Source organism: Pipistrellus kuhlii, unplaced genomic scaffold (genome assembly GCF_014108245.1).
Source record: "Pipistrellus kuhlii isolate mPipKuh1 unplaced genomic scaffold, mPipKuh1.p scaffold_m20_p_56, whole genome shotgun sequence".
Lineage (NCBI taxonomy): Eukaryota > Metazoa > Chordata > Mammalia > Chiroptera > Vespertilionidae > Pipistrellus > Pipistrellus kuhlii.
The window spans coordinates 143773-157972 of NW_023425558.1; the positions used below are offsets into that span (position 1 = coordinate 143773).

Sequence of the window (14200 nt, forward strand, 5' to 3'; positions counted from 1 at the left end):
CCACCCCAGGGCCCGCCCGCTCCGGCCCCGGGTCCGCCCGGCACCGGTACCTTCCGCAGAGATCTGGCCCGGCCCCAGGGGCACCAGGAAGGCGGCGTGCTGGGCCGGGGGCCCCTCCCCGGGCCCGGGCGGGTCGGCGATCACCTGGACTGCGTAGATGGCGTGCTTGCTGGCCCCGGTCTCGCTCTCTGGCGCCAGGGGCGGCAGCGCGCCCGCCGACAGGGCTCCGGCCCGGCCCAGGCCAGGGCCCGAGCCCCCGGTGCCGCCGCCGGCTCCTCCGGCAGGCACCTGGCAGAAGCGACCGGTGAAGTCCGGGGGGCACAGACACTGGTTTCGGGAGGAGCACTGGCCGCCATTCATGCAGGGCAGAGGGCACACCACTGGGGAGGGAGATGGCCAGGGCTCAGTCGGCCCCACCCCAGCACCCAGCACCCAAGCCCCGTCCCCCACCCACATCCTGTCTCCCTCCTCCTTCCTACTTCCTTGCCACCCACTGGCTCTGTCCTCCTTGGGAACCACATCCACGGTTTTGGTAACACGTCATAGACACAGACACTGCTCTCTGGGTTCCCTCTCCCCACGCTGGCTCTGAGCCTCTACGTCTGGGACTTAGATCCTAGCCATGTGCCCGCTATGTGGCCCCAAGAACTTACGTCCTCTCCTGAGCCTGTGTTCTCGTCTGTAGGCATGTGTGTCTGTTAAATTAGCTGATGCCTGTACAAATGCTTAGCAGAGCCCTCGCTGGTCTGGCTCAGTGGATAGAGCATCAGCCTATGGACTGAAGGGTCCTGGGCTCGATTCCTTTAAGGGCACATGCTCAGGTTGTGGGCTCAATCCCAGTAGCGGGCATGCGGGAGGCAGCCAATCAATGATCCTCACCATTGATGTTTCTCTCTCTCCCTCTCCCTTCCTCTCTGAAATCAATGAAAATATTTTTAATGCTTAGCACAGTGCCTGACACAGGGTATCTAGTCAGGAGTAGCAAATGGTGACAGAACAGCCTTTTTCTCTCTGGCCTTCCTCTGCCTTTCCTGGGATGCAATCTCCACCTGGCATATCCTCTCCTACAGGCCCCTTCGATTCGGGCCTCAGCCTCTCTGGGCTCTGCCTGTCCCTCGCCCTCCCTCTGCTTGCCGTCCCCGGGCCACCCTTCACCGCTGCCAGCAATGGCCACCTCTGTAGCTACAGTTCCTGGGACCTCTCCCGGGCACCTGCACCCCAGGGGACACGGTCAGAAATCATCATCCTGGCAGCCCCCCCTTCTGACCTTAGACCACCAGGACCCCCTGCCTGCCGGGTCACTCAGAGCCGAGCCCGGAGGCCCCTCTCTCTGCTCCCACCCCCCACCGTTCTGGCCTCTGCGCAGCCCACAAGTCCATCTCCCCTCCTCCCCACGCCCTCGCCTCTCCCTTGCTTCGAGCCTCGCCACAGACTCCTCGCGCCCTGCTCCTCTCCTGCCTGTTCCCATCCCAGCACCCCCCCGCCCCCCCCTCAGCAAAGCCCTGGCAGTCACACCCCTGCTCGAGGCTGGCTTCCTCCTGGGACGTTTAAGGCTCTCGATGACCCAGAACGAACCCTCCATGGGCCCATCCCCTCTGCATTTTCCGTGAGTACCCACCCCATTCCGCAGACTCACTCCCACTGCGGAGAAGCCACATCCTCTGCCTCCGGGGACTTATTCATGCTACTCCCTCCGCTCCAGAGCCCGTCCCCCTCCCTGTGCGTTCCCCTCTCCTCCGTCCACGTCATTCTCCGCCACCCTGACCCTCTCCTGAGTTATCGCCCTCTGCCCCAGCTCTGCCTGGCACTTGACTGGCCGTTACAGTCTCGTCTGTCTCCCACACGGTAAAGGTGCTCTGAAGCGAGGGCCCGGTCTGCCTCAGCTCTGGGCTCCAGGCGAGGTGCAGGGGGGAGGGACGGAGGGACTGAGCAAGAGGGTGGGACCTCGTTCTCTCTGTCACACACACTCACATCCCGGCCAGACCTCCAGCCTTGGGGCCCTGAGCTCACGCCCTGGACCCAGCCCCTCTCTGCCTGCCCCATGATGCCCTCACTCTCCGATGGGAAGGTGGGTACGGCTCTCCTGGCACCTGAGGACCTCAGAGGGTCAGCCATCACCCACGGCCACCGGGGCCTGGCCCAGTGCATCCAGCCCAGCCCATCCTGCCTGGTCTCTGGGGGCCAGGGCAGAAGGGCTGTGTCTGGGGCCGGGGGAGGCAGGATCCTCTCTTCCTGCCTCCCAGTGAGTCACCCATAGCGGTGAGTGACCTCCCGGTGACACCCGCCCACTGTGGCCTGGGCACCGAGCCTGGGGGATGTGGGCAGCAGGACGGAGACAGCAGCTTGGGCAGGATGGCCAGGGGGCCTGGGAGGTCTGGCCACATACACTCTGCACAGTCATCCTGTCTTACACGTTCACAGACACGTTCTGACACCAACACAGGTTCACATCAACACTCCACGGTGACTGGAGACCCGCACCCAGAGGACGAACAAGAGGTATGCACTCAATCACAGAGCCACACCAAGGCCCGAGGGCGCGTCCGCCCTGTGTGCGCGCACACATACGCACACACAGACACATGCACACGCCTCCTGAGAACTGGGAGCCCCATCGGCGAGTGGTCTGAGTGCAGGCGTGTGTGAGAGGGGCTGTTTTGCTAGTGCCATCCCGGGCCCAGCCTAATTACCCGTCCAGGAGGTAATTACTGCCAGGACACCTCCCCCGCCTGGCCCGCAGGCCCGGGGCGGAGGGCTGAGCCCAGGCCTGGCCTTTGAGGAGAGATGCTGGGGACGGTGGACGGTGGGCTGCAGGTGGAACTGGGGGGCATGAGGGCTGGCCGGCAGGGAGACCAGGGCCTCTGAGGCAGAGCGGTGAGAGCTTACATCCTCCGCAGTGGCACACACGGGACACCAGGAAGGAGGTGAGGACCAAAACAGCGCCCCCTCCAGCCCTGCAGCCACTTGTTGGGGCTCAAAACCCCCCCCCCCCCCCCAGCCTCCCCAGTAACTAAGTCTCTGGGCCCAGCCCCACCTTAGCTCCTCCCCGGGGAATGCAGGTGCCTACCCCTGGCGGCCTGACTTGAGGCATTTTAATGACTTTTCCTCTTTCCTCCAGCAAGTCTGCTTCTTGGGGGCGTATTCACCCTTCTCTGGGGCCTCCGCCCCCCCCCCCCCATCCGTCAGAGCCCCCGTGAGCTGACTGACTCCCCAGAACCCAGCGCCTTCCTGGAGTATGTGCCGTCTGGGACCCCAGAGTCCTCCCCACACTCCTTCCCCCCCATACACACACCCCCAAACACCACACACCCACACACACACACATCCACACACCCACACACACCCCTTCCTCAGGCCTCAGCCCAGCCCAGCGCTGCGGAGTCGCCCAGCCACGCAGCCTCCCACCTCGGGCCCCAGACCCCCGACGCCCCTGGGCCGCGGCCCGCAGAGCTGCTCCCGCGCCCTCGCCCCGCGCCGCGGCCTCTGCCACGTCCCCCGCCGGTCCCGGCCCGCGCCCGGCCTCACCCACGCGGAAGCCGGAGCCGGTGAGCGTGTCGGTGCTGTGGCCGTTCTCGCCGATGAGCGTCATGTTGGAGCCCTGCTGGCAGCTGTCGCGGCACTGGCCCTTGAGGCAGGTCCGCTTGCAGATCACCGGCGCGAAGACCACCTTGAAGCGCTCGCGGGCCAGCGCCCCGCCCCCGCCGGCGCCCCGCTCGCCCGCCGGGCCCCCCGCCGCCCCGCCGCCCGGGCCCCGCGGCAGCAGCAGGAGCAGCGCCAGCAGCGCCCCCGCGCCCGCGCCGCGCATCTCCCCGCCCGCCGCCCCGCGGGGCCCGGGCATCGGGGCCGCAGGACCGGGCGGCGCGCCTGGACCGGGCGACGGTCCCGGCCCCGAGGTGGGCAGCAGCCGGAGCGCGGAGCCCGGAGCCCGGAGCGCGGAGCCCGGAGCCCGGAGCCCGGAGCCCGGAGCCCGGAGCCCGGAGCCCGGAGCCCGGAGCGCGGAGCCCGGAGCCCGGAGCGCGGAGCCCGGAGCCCGGAGCCCGGAGCGCGGAGCCCGGAGCCCGGAGCGCGGAGCCCGGAGCGCGGAGCCCGGAGCCGGGGAGAGGGCGGGAGGAGGCGCCGGGAGCGGGACGGCGGGCGGCGGGGCCGGGAGATGCAGGCGGGCGCGGGAGCCCGAACTTCCACCCCGGCCGGCAGCGGCAGCGGAGGCCCGGGACGGAGGGGCGCGGAGGCCCGGGACGGAGGGGCGCGGAGGCCCGGGACGGAGGGGCGCGGAGGCCCGGGACGGAGGGGCGCGGAGGCCCGGGCCGGCGGCGGAGCGGAGGGCGCGGCGGGCGGCGGGCGGCGGGCCGGGGCAGTTGTTTGCGCCGCCGGCGGCGGGGGCTGGGGCGCTGGCCCCCGGCCAGGGAGCCGCTTTTCTCCAGCCGAAGCGCCGCTCCGCCCGGAGCAGGAGTGCGGGCAGGAGGCCGGGGGCGGTCCCCACCCGGTGCCCGCCCCGCGGAACCGCCCTGGGCCCCGGCCAGAGGCCCTCACCTGGGCCGGGCCGGGCCGGGCCGCGGATTCCTCCGGGCGGGGCGGGCGGCGGGGCGGCCCAGACCTCTGCCCGGCCCCGGAGCGGAGGGGAGTCCAGGTGCGGCTGGACCCAGGCCTCACCCCGGCCCCCCTTGCACATGCGGGGGTCCTGTCACCCCGCCACTTCTCACTGTACCGGTGCACCCCCCTTTGGCCAGGGGCTGGGGGGCCCCTTTGGCTGGGGACTCAGTGAGGGGTCCCTGAAAAGGAGCAGGAAGAACAAAGCTGGAAACCAGCTTTCCCCTCAGCACCCCCCCCCTTTTTTTTTAATAGGGTCCTAGGGAGTGAGGAAGGGAGTAAGGAACACGACGGGGTGAAGACAGGCAGGGGAAGGGGAAAGGTTTGGGTGTGCTCCTGGAGGGAGAGTACCCAGCACCCCCCCCCCCCTTTAAATGGTTCCTTGTGCCCACCCTGCACCCCCTCCCCCTCCTGCATGTCTGGCCGGGCTGGCGGGGCTGGCTCTGGGCCTCAGACACTCTGGAATCGCCAAGGTCTGAGCTCAGGGTCTGGCCCCCTTCCCAGGCTAACAGCCGGGAGGAGGGGGGTGCTGCTTGAGGGCCCAGGGGCCCCGGGGCAGGGGTTGGCAGGGGCTGGGCAAGGCCTGGAGTTCGGTCAGGGCTGGAGAGGAGCCAGGCCTGTCCACCATCTGGACGGGAGGCCTGGAGGCTGCAGTGTCCTGGGGCCCAGGCCATAAGGGGGAGGCCTGGCCAGGACACCCCAGGATTCAGGCTCTGACTCACAGAACTCAGCAGGGGGTGGGTGTGACCAGGGTATTTCCAGAGCAAGGCACTACCCAGGCAGGGTGGCAGCAAGCCGTCTCCGCTGGGCAGCAGGGATGGCAGTCTGAGTGCAGAAGGGGGTCAGGATTGGCCCTCAGGCACACCTGTCCGGGGCGCTCACGGTATTCGCTGTGGGGTAGTTATGTGGGCAGTTTCAGGAGGACTGAGGGGAACCTCTCCTGGGGTCCCGGCCCGAATCGCTGAGGCCAGGGTTCGAGGTGGGACCGGCGCTCTCCCTTGCCCCCAGGGCAGGAGAGGGTGGGAGGGCAGCCCCACCTGCCCCCAGGGTCAGGCCGTACTGAGGCAGGAATAATACTGAGTGCTTACCACCTGCCACGCGTACGGCTGAACACTTTAAAAATATGCTTTTATTGGTTTTATTTTTAAAATATATTTTATTGTTTTTTTACAGAGAGGGAGGGAGAGGGATAGAGAGTTAGAAACACCAGTCAGCTGCCTCCTGCACATCCCCCTCTGGGGATGTGCCCACAACCAAGGTACATGCCCTTGACCAGAATCGAACCCTTCAGTCCGCAGGCCGACGCTCTATTCACTGAACCAAACCAGCCAGGGCTGTTTTTATTGATTTTAGAGAGAAAGTAAGGGAGAGGGATAGAGAGATAGAAACTGGTGAGAGAGCCTCCTGCACAGCCCCTACTGGGGATCAGCAGAGACCTGCGCGGGGACCGGTGCTTGTGCCCGGTAGCTGCAGGGAGGGAGCTAGGGAGTGGTATTGCTGGTCTGCTCCTGGCCAGCCGGGCCTCCCGGAGAGCCTGGTGGACCCAGCACACAGCCTGTGGCACGGAGCAGGGAGACCAGGATGCACAGTGGGTCTGCAGGCAGACTGCGAGAGTCCACACGTGTGATCTTTGGCTCGGCCACCTTTTCTGTCCTCATCTGTGCCGCCACCCCACCTTCCTAGAATCTACTGGCACGTTTTCATGCCTCCGAGATGTATGTTCTCCTCTAGGTGCAAGGAGACCATGACCTCTGTGGCCACCCAGATCCTTTCTGCTGCCTCAGGTCTCCCCTCCACCACGTCTACCCGCTCCGGTCGGTCCCTCCTTCACCTGGTGCCAGAGTTGCCTTGATTCTAGCCATACAACTACTCTGATTTAAAAACCTCCAGTGGCCTGGCTGGCATGGCTCAGTGGTTGATCGTCAACCTATGAACCAGGAGGTCCATGGTTCAGTTCCTGGTTAGACCACATGGATGGGTTGCGGGCTCGATCCCCAGTGGGGAGAGTGCAGGAGGCAGCCGATCAATGATTCTCTCTCATCATGGATGTTTCTCTCTCTCCCTCCCTCTCCCTTCCTCTCTGAAATCAGTAAAAATATATATATTAAAAACAAACAAACCTCCAATGGCTGCTCATGGCTCACCTGTACCTACAAAGTGTGGCTCAGTGGGTAGAGTGTTGGCCTGTGGACTGAAGTCCCAGGTTCCATTCCGGTCAAGGGCACGGACCTCAGTTGTAGGCTCCTCCCCAGCCGGGCCCTGTTCGGGGCTCCTGCAGGCAACCAATCCTGTTTCTCTCACATTGATGTTTCTCCCTGTCTTTCCCTCTTTCTTCCACTCTCTCTAAAAATCCATGGAAAAATATCCTTTGGTGAGGATTGAAAAAAAAGATGCTGAGCTCAGTCCTTTGCCTGAGTGCTTGCTGTTGGGTTGCTGCCTTCGGGGCTATTTCTTTCTGTATGTCTTTTTCTAAAACTGCCATGCTGGCCCTCTGGGTCACGTTACCTGTTGGTTTCCTGCTGGAAACAACTTGAAACGTTATGAGTTCGACTGTTTGCTCACCGTCTACCTCACTGACCTCCCACGATGGCACGAACTCCAGATCTCAGCTCAGGCCGCACCCAGAGGCTGCGGACGTTTGTGAGTGACTGGAGCGAGGCCACAAAAGCACCAGCACTCACTGTGCACTTCACACGGTTACCGCGTGGCATCCCCCCAGCTGCGCCGCACAGGGGGCACCGCGGCTCTGCCACTGGGTGGACTCCGGCCACTGGGTGGTAAGATGTGGGGCCTGAGCTCAGGTCTTCCTGACCCAAAACCTGCACAGCGCTCCCGAGGCGACCCGCCGGTGTCCTCAAATAGGTGCATGGGCCCCAGGGCAGTGACGGGCTTTGGCATGGGACAAAGGGCCCGGGGACAGGCTGGACTGGTTAGGCGGTGGGGAAGGGTCCTTATGCAGAGGCTTCTTGAAGCCCAGGAGAGGCCAGCGGCTTGGCTGAAGTGACCCAGCTGGTCACCTGGAGAGCCGGGACTCCAACCCGGGCCCCTCATGCCTGGGCGGGGGAATTGGCTGCACAGGCAGCCGCCGCCTGCATGAGGGAAGCTACGCTTCAGGAGGCGGCTCGCACAGCGGTTGGTTTCTGGCACCGAGTTTTCCTGGCTGCGTCCTGTACCCGATGTGTGAATTGGGAACGTCTCTCAACTTCTCTATGCTTCCATTTCCTGGTTTCTAAGCGGAGAACCAAATGTGCTTACATGTAGGACGTGCTCAGCAGGTGCCGGCCACGCAATGAGCACTCCGTACGCAAATGCTCCTCCCCAGCGTCCGGGTCCGGGAGCCCAGATGGCGGCTGCGGGAGGAGAGGTGCCATTGGAAGAGCTGGCCGTGGCCCCGCTCTGTGCCTCCTCTCTGCTCGCTGCGTGTTTTTGGGAAGCTTCTAGGCACTGGGGGTGGTAGCTGGGGACTGCACATCCGTTCTAAAGATGAGGCTGGAGATGTCAGAGGCCTGCAGGGGACATGCTGCCCTGGAGGCCTGTGTCTCCCCTGACACTTTGCTGAGCGTGGCTGTCACTGAGGCCATCTGATGTGCCAGATACTGTGATGAAGGCACTGAGCAATGGGCTTGGGAAACGAAAGGAACCTATCTTCACTCTTTAAAAAAAGAAAAAAAGAAAGAAATATATATATTTCTATTGATTTCAGAGTGGAAGGGAGAGGAAGAGAGAGAGCATCAATGATGAGAGAGAATCATTGACTGGCTGCCTCCTGCACGCCCCACACTGGGGATCGAGCCTGCAACCTCCTGGTTCATAGGTCGACGCTCAGCCACTGAGCCACGCTGCAGGGCTGCCTTCACTCCTGATACATCAGAGAGGATTCCAGCTCTGCCCCTCGTCTCCGCTTTTCAAATGCAGGCCCAGCCCACTGGTGAGAATGAGGCGGCCGAGTGTGCTGCCTGGGTGGAGCCCGGCCACAACCCAGCAGAGAGGCCCTGGATAAACTGCTTAACCCAGCGGTCGGCAAACTCATTAGTCAGCAGAGCCAAATATCAACAGCACAACGATTGACATTTCTTTTGAGAGCCGAAAATCGACTTCTGCGCATGGGCCATGAAGTTTCAATCACACTGCGCGTGGGTGCCCGCACGTGGTATTTTGCGGAAGAGCCACACTCAAGGGGCCGAAGAGCCACAGTTTGCCGACCACTGGCTTTATCCGTCCAAGCCTCGGCTTCCCCACCTGCAAATTTGGAATAATGATAAGATCTAAGCCTTGTCCTAAGGATTAAATGAGAGAATTCATGAAAAACTCAGCACAGTGCCAGACCCAAAGAAAAACACACCAAAAGTTGAGTATTCTTATCTTTATCACTGCATCATCTGGCCCTTGCCTGTTTCACAGCGATGTCATATCAATTCACATTGCAGTGCCAAAACCGGTTTGGCTCAGTGGATAGAGCGTCGGCCTAGGGACTGAAGGGTCCCGGGTTCGATTCCGGGCAAGGGCATGTACCTTGGTTACGGACACATCTCTAGTAGGGGGTGTGCAAGAGGTAGCTGATCGATGATTCTCTCTCATTGATGTTTCTAACTCTCTATTCCTCTCTCTTCCTCTCTGTAAAAAATCAATAAAATATATATATATATTTAAAAATTCACACTGCAGTGAAAAAACAAAAGGAAAGTTGACCCCTTTTCAGAAACTGTTAGTGTGAAAACACAACAATGTAAGTGAGGATTTTTCAGAGCCACTGCTATGCAGCGTAAGCCACTGGCTGCCACGTGAGGCAGTCACGATGGTAACTGAGCTGTGTGTGAAAGTGCCACCAATGTGTGTGCTGTCGCTCAGGAACGGGCCTCACGACTGCCATGCCAGCAGTCCACAGGTGTGGGCGGCTCACAAGAGGGTGTGCTGAATTATTTGGTGGGGGAAGGGTATGACCGAGTCCAAGTTCACTGCTTCCCAGGCCACTGGTCTGCCGACCATGACTGCTGTGAGTTGGGTTTATCACCGGCGCTTCTGGGACCTTGTACATGCCCACCCCTGTCAAGGATGGGGAAGGACCCAGAGGTCAGAGTCCTTCACTTAAGTGCCCACTCAGTGATGGTTGGCATGCTGCCACGTACAATGATGGAGACCATCTGGGCAGTGCAAGGTCCATCAACAGCTTGATTCTGGACATCTGCAGAGTGCTCTAGAGTCTAGATCCGTGGTCGGCAAGCTGTGCTCTCAAGCCACATGCGGCTCTTTGGCCCCTTGAGTGTGGCTCTTCCACAAAATACCATGGCCTGGGTGAGTCAGTTTTGAAGAAGTGGCTTTAGAAGAAGTTTAAGTTTATTTTTATTTATTTATTTATTTTTTTCACTGTCGCAGAGTGCCTTCCAATCACCAGCTACCGAGCAAGCAGGGAATGGAACGGGTGCCTCTGCCAGGCCTGTTTTTCCTCCCGTCTCCGAAGCTGGCAGAATATGAGCCACTCGCCAGACGCGGTCCTGGGAGGTTAGAAGTTTAAGTTTAAACTTCGATTCCAGTCAAGGGCATGTACATTGGTTGCGGGCACATCCCTGGTAGGGAGTGTGCAGGAGGCAGCTGGTCGATGGTTCTCTTTCGATGTTTCTAGCTCTCTATCCCTCTCCCTTCCTCTCTAAAAAATCAATAAAATATATTTGAAAAAGAAATTTCAATCGTTGTGCTGTTGATATTTGGCTCTGTTGACTAATGAGTTTGCTGACCACTGGGCTAGATGGTTTGGTCAGCTGTGACTTGTTTCCCCAGTTAGCGGAAAACTCTATTGGGCGGCCGGGCTATTCCTGACATTATCTACTTCACGTTTGGGACTTCTCAGCTCAGCAGCCTCAGCCACACTGCCTGCCTTCCAGCCAGAACTGCCCTGCTCACAGGTCTGATGCCTGCTGGGCAGATGAGTGATTGAAGTCCAGAGAGGTGAGGTAAGCCACTCCAGGTGGCAGCCAGGAAGCAGAGACTCAGGATCAAACCTGGGCCTGCCTGCTTCCAGGCCTGTGCCTGGCCCACCCTCCTGCGAACCTGAGGCAGGGAGTGGCCCTGAGCGGAGAAAGGGGAGAGGAAGAATGCAGGGAGGGTGGGAGGCGCTGAGAGGGCTGAGGGCCAGCTTTGTAGGACCTCGGAAACCACAGTAAGGACTTTGTATTTTCATCTAAATGTGATGGGGAGATGCCAGAGGGTTTTAAGCAAAATAGTGACATGATTTGATTTCTATTTAAATAGAATTACTCAGTTTCCTGCTCTGTAAAATGGGGCTCGCTGTAGTATCGCCCGCCCTAAGGTTGTCATGAGGAAATGAAAGGGACTAAGTGGGAGGATGGGTGTAAGGTCTCCGCTGGTGCCAGGCAGACAGGCTGTTGAGTGGATATTGGCCATGACGATGACACAGAAGGTGCACTGAAGAATTCAGGGTGGGACTGGGAGCCGAAGACAGCGAGGACCTGGAAGGTCTACGAATACAGGTTAGAATTCAAGAATTTCTCTCGTCAGCTTGGCAGGACTGACGTGAGGCCAGGTCCCGAGTCAGGGACGCTGCCAGGAGAGGGCGAGAGCAAAGAGGGCTCAGGCTCTCCAAGCAAGAGGCAGCAAGGATCAGAAAATGGCAGTCCCGTTTTCTTTTTTTTTCTTCTTTTTTTAAAAAAATATATTTTATTGATTTTGTACAGAGTGGGAGAGGGATAGAGAGTTAGAAACATCAATGAGAGAGAGTCATCAATCAGCTGCCTCTTGCACATCCTCTACTGGGGATATGCCCGCAACTAAGGTACATGCCCTTGACTGGAATCGAACCCGGGATTTTTCAGTCCCCAAGCCGACACTCTATCCATTGAGCCAAACCGGTTTCTGCCCGTTTTCTTATTTTTGTTCATTCTCACCTAAGCATATTTTTCCATTGATTCTTAGAGAAAGTGGAAGGAAGGGAGACAGAGAAAGAGAAACATCAGTATGAGAGAAACACATCAGTTGTTTGCCTCCTGAATGCAGGGTGTGAGGGCCAGGATGGAGTCTGCAACTGAGGTACGTGCTCTTGACAGAAATGAACCAGGGACCCTTTGGTACACAAGTCAATGCTCTAACCACTGAGCAACTGGCTAGGGCAAAATGGCAGCTCCAATGTTTGTATAAGAAGATGGGGCCCTAACTGGTTTGGCTCAGTGGATAGAGCACTGGCCTGCAGATTGAAGGGTCCCAGGTTCGATTCCAGTCAAGGGCATGTACCTTGGTTGTGGGCACATCCCCAGTAGGGCACATCTCCCTTCCTCTCTGAAAAAACTTAATAATAAAAAAAATATATATATATTTTAAAAAGATGGGGCTGGGAGGGCACTCATTCTTCAGGTTTATTGCAGAAGCTTGTGCTGTCCAACCAAAGGAGGAGGCTGCAGATGAGATTATGGGATGGCCTGCGCATCTGCCTGTCCCACTTGGCTTCGCCAAACCTAAAAAGGGAGAGGACGTGTATGGAAAAGGACGGAGAAAATAGAAAACAATCACCAAGACCAATGTTAGGGAGCACGAGTAATTTTAATAGCAATCGACCCAAGAAAGGCATATGGTTACCGACACGTGAAACAAGCCCTGCACCCTCACTCGCCAACAAGCATTCCGCAGCTGTGGCCGCTCCCGGAACTGCGTATGCCCAGTGCAGTGTTTTACACACCAGACTTTTTGAGGGCTTAACTTAAAAAAAAAAAAAAAAAAAAGTTAGGAGCTGACTCTGCTATCAGTCCCGGGCCTTAGGGTGGGTAGGGGCTGAAGAGACGGAGGCACCAAACATGCAAACAGGCTGAACGGAATGGAGAGTGGGAATGGTGCCTGCCGGCCCGCCTTGCGGGCTGAAGGGATAAGTACTGAGGCCTGAAAAGGCTCCACGCGCGGGCGAGGGCCCGTGGGCCAGAAGCGAGGGTGTCGTAGCGGTGACGCCACGGCCGCGCCCGTCCAGGGTCCCGCCAGTGCGGAAAGGGAAACCCCGGGGGCGGAGCCGGCGCGCAGGACGGCGCCTGCGCAGTCACTCCCGTGCGCCGCGGCGGAGCGGAGTCACCGCGGGGAAGTCCCGCCTCCTGGGTTCCCGTGGGGGAACGGCGTCGGTTGGGCTACAGCAACGCGCCTAACTCGGGGCGTCGGGACTTCCGGGAAGCTTCTGGGCGTCATTTCCGCCCTCGTCCCCCGCCCACACGGAGGGGGCGGAGCCGGGGACCGGCGCTCTGCCGGTGCGTCACTTCCATTGAGCCGAGCGGCGACAACGGCAACATGGCCCTGAACGGTACAGGTGAGGGCCTGAGCTGCGGGGTCCGCGGCCGCGGGGTCCGGGGGCCACCTGCTCCGGCGAGAGCACCAGGCCCCTTGTGCCTTTCTTTCCCCAGAAGTCGACGATTTCTCCTGGGAGCCTCCGACCGAAGCGGAGACGAAGGTGCTGCAAGCTCGGCGGGAGCGGCAGAACCGCATCTCCTCGCTCATGGGCGATTACCTGCTGCGTGGCTACCGCATGCTGGGCGACACGTGCGCGGACTGTGGGGTGAGGACGGCCTCGGAGTGCGGGAGCAGGGATGGGGCGCAGACCAGGCCGCACGGCCCTTCCCCAGCCTCGTCTCTCCGGCCCTTATTGCCTGGCGTCTCATCCCGCCCCTGTGCTTTCTGACCCATAGACCATCCTCCTCCAAAACAAACAGCGGCAGACCTACTGCGTGGCTTGTCAGGAGCTCGATTCAGACGTGGATAAGGACAATCCGGGTGAGGGGCTGCGCGTGCCGGGTGGAGAAGCGTGGTGATAGAACCCTGGGGACCGCAGTGCTGGGAGGGGACAGTGGCGGCCTTGGGTGGGACGGAGGTGAGACGCTTTCTCTTTTAGCTCCGTAAGGAGCATCCATTCAGTAAGAGCGATGAGCATTGCTGTGGGCCAGACACAAGGGAGGGTCCCAGCTCCAGGAGCGATAGTCCTGATGAGACAGATGACTCCAGGACATGCGTAAATAGGACAGAAAAAGCAAACGAATGAGTTGCCCTATCCAGCGGCAGGGAACACATCTGAAGCACGGAGAGAGCAGAGCAGTAGAGAGGTAGGAGGAGGCTCAGGGCCGAGGTGGGCGGGGCATCCTGACCATTCTATTCGGTTTCTACTCTTTTAGCTCTGAATGCCCAGGCTGCCCTCTCCCAAGCTCGGGAGCACCAGCTCGCCTCTGCCCCGGACCCCCCCTCAGGCACTCGGCCCGCCCCTCAGCCCCCAGTACCCCGCCCAGAGCACTGTGAGGGAGCTGCGGCAGGGCTCCAGGCAGCCCAGGGGCCGGCCCCTCCTGCTGGGCCTCCAAATGCAGACGTCATGGCCAGCACCCGGGAGGCCCTCCTGCAGAAGCTGGCCTGGGCCTCGGCCGAATTGGGCTCCAGCACTTCCCTGGAGGCCAGCATCCAGCTGTGTGGCCTCATCCGGGCTTGTGCTGAAGCCCTGCAAAGCCTGCAGCAGCTGCAACACTGAGAGACCCGCTTGAGAAAAACCCGCTAGAAAAACAGCTGTTCCTCTTGTGTGGTTTGTTCTTCCCGTGGTTCTGAGTGCATGCCAGCCCCAGCAGCTCACCTTTCTCCTGCTTTTAGCCTC

General features: G+C 60.3%; 2 protein-coding genes and 1 non-coding gene across 5 annotated transcripts in view; 1 reads left to right on the plus strand and 2 right to left on the minus strand.

Annotated features, from left to right (window-relative positions):
• Positions 1-4267, minus strand: part of LTBP3 (latent transforming growth factor beta binding protein 3) — a 17953-nt gene extending 13686 nt beyond the window's left edge. Inside the window, exons 1-3 of one of the 3 annotated variants that reach the window (XM_036416520.2) lie at positions 4084-4267; positions 3526-3903; positions 51-380 (exon numbers count right to left, since the gene is read on the minus strand). In XM_036416520.2, coding sequence (XP_036272413.1) covers positions 51-380; positions 3526-3838 — 643 coding nt within the window. In that variant the 5' untranslated portion in view covers positions 3839-3903; positions 4084-4267. Of the gene's footprint in view, positions 1-50; positions 381-3525; positions 3904-4083 lie in introns of those variants that run through there. The other 2 variants (XM_036416516.2, XM_045573734.1) reach the window with 2 other exon arrangements.
• A 5682-nt stretch (positions 4268-9949) lies between these two features.
• LOC118706992 lies at positions 9950-10089 on the minus strand. Its single transcript, XR_004984168.1, has one exon. It is a non-coding gene; the product is annotated as a small nucleolar RNA SNORA7 (small nucleolar RNA).
• Positions 10090-12106: 2017 nt separating this feature from the next.
• On the plus strand, positions 12107-14114 carry ZNRD2 (zinc ribbon domain containing 2). Its single transcript, XM_036416594.2, has 4 exons — positions 12107-12880; positions 12975-13126; positions 13257-13341; positions 13737-14114. Exons 1-4 carry the CDS (start codon positions 12862-12864, stop codon positions 14078-14080), a joined length of 600 nt encoding a protein of 199 aa, XP_036272487.1. The 5' UTR covers positions 12107-12861; the 3' UTR covers positions 14081-14114.
• The last annotated feature ends 86 nt before the right edge of the window (positions 14115-14200 follow it).

What these genes read in the sequence shown, in the direction of transcription:
- ZNRD2 (XM_036416594.2), top strand. An exon ending in ACACGTGCGCGGACTGTGGG is followed by an intron (nt 13,127 to 13,256) that starts GTGAGGACGGCC and finishes TCTGACCCATAG; the next exon opens with ACCATCCTCCTCCAAAACAA. An exon ending in CGTGGATAAGGACAATCCGG is followed by an intron (nt 13,342 to 13,736) that starts GTGAGGGGCTGC and finishes CTACTCTTTTAG; the next exon opens with CTCTGAATGCCCAGGCTGCC.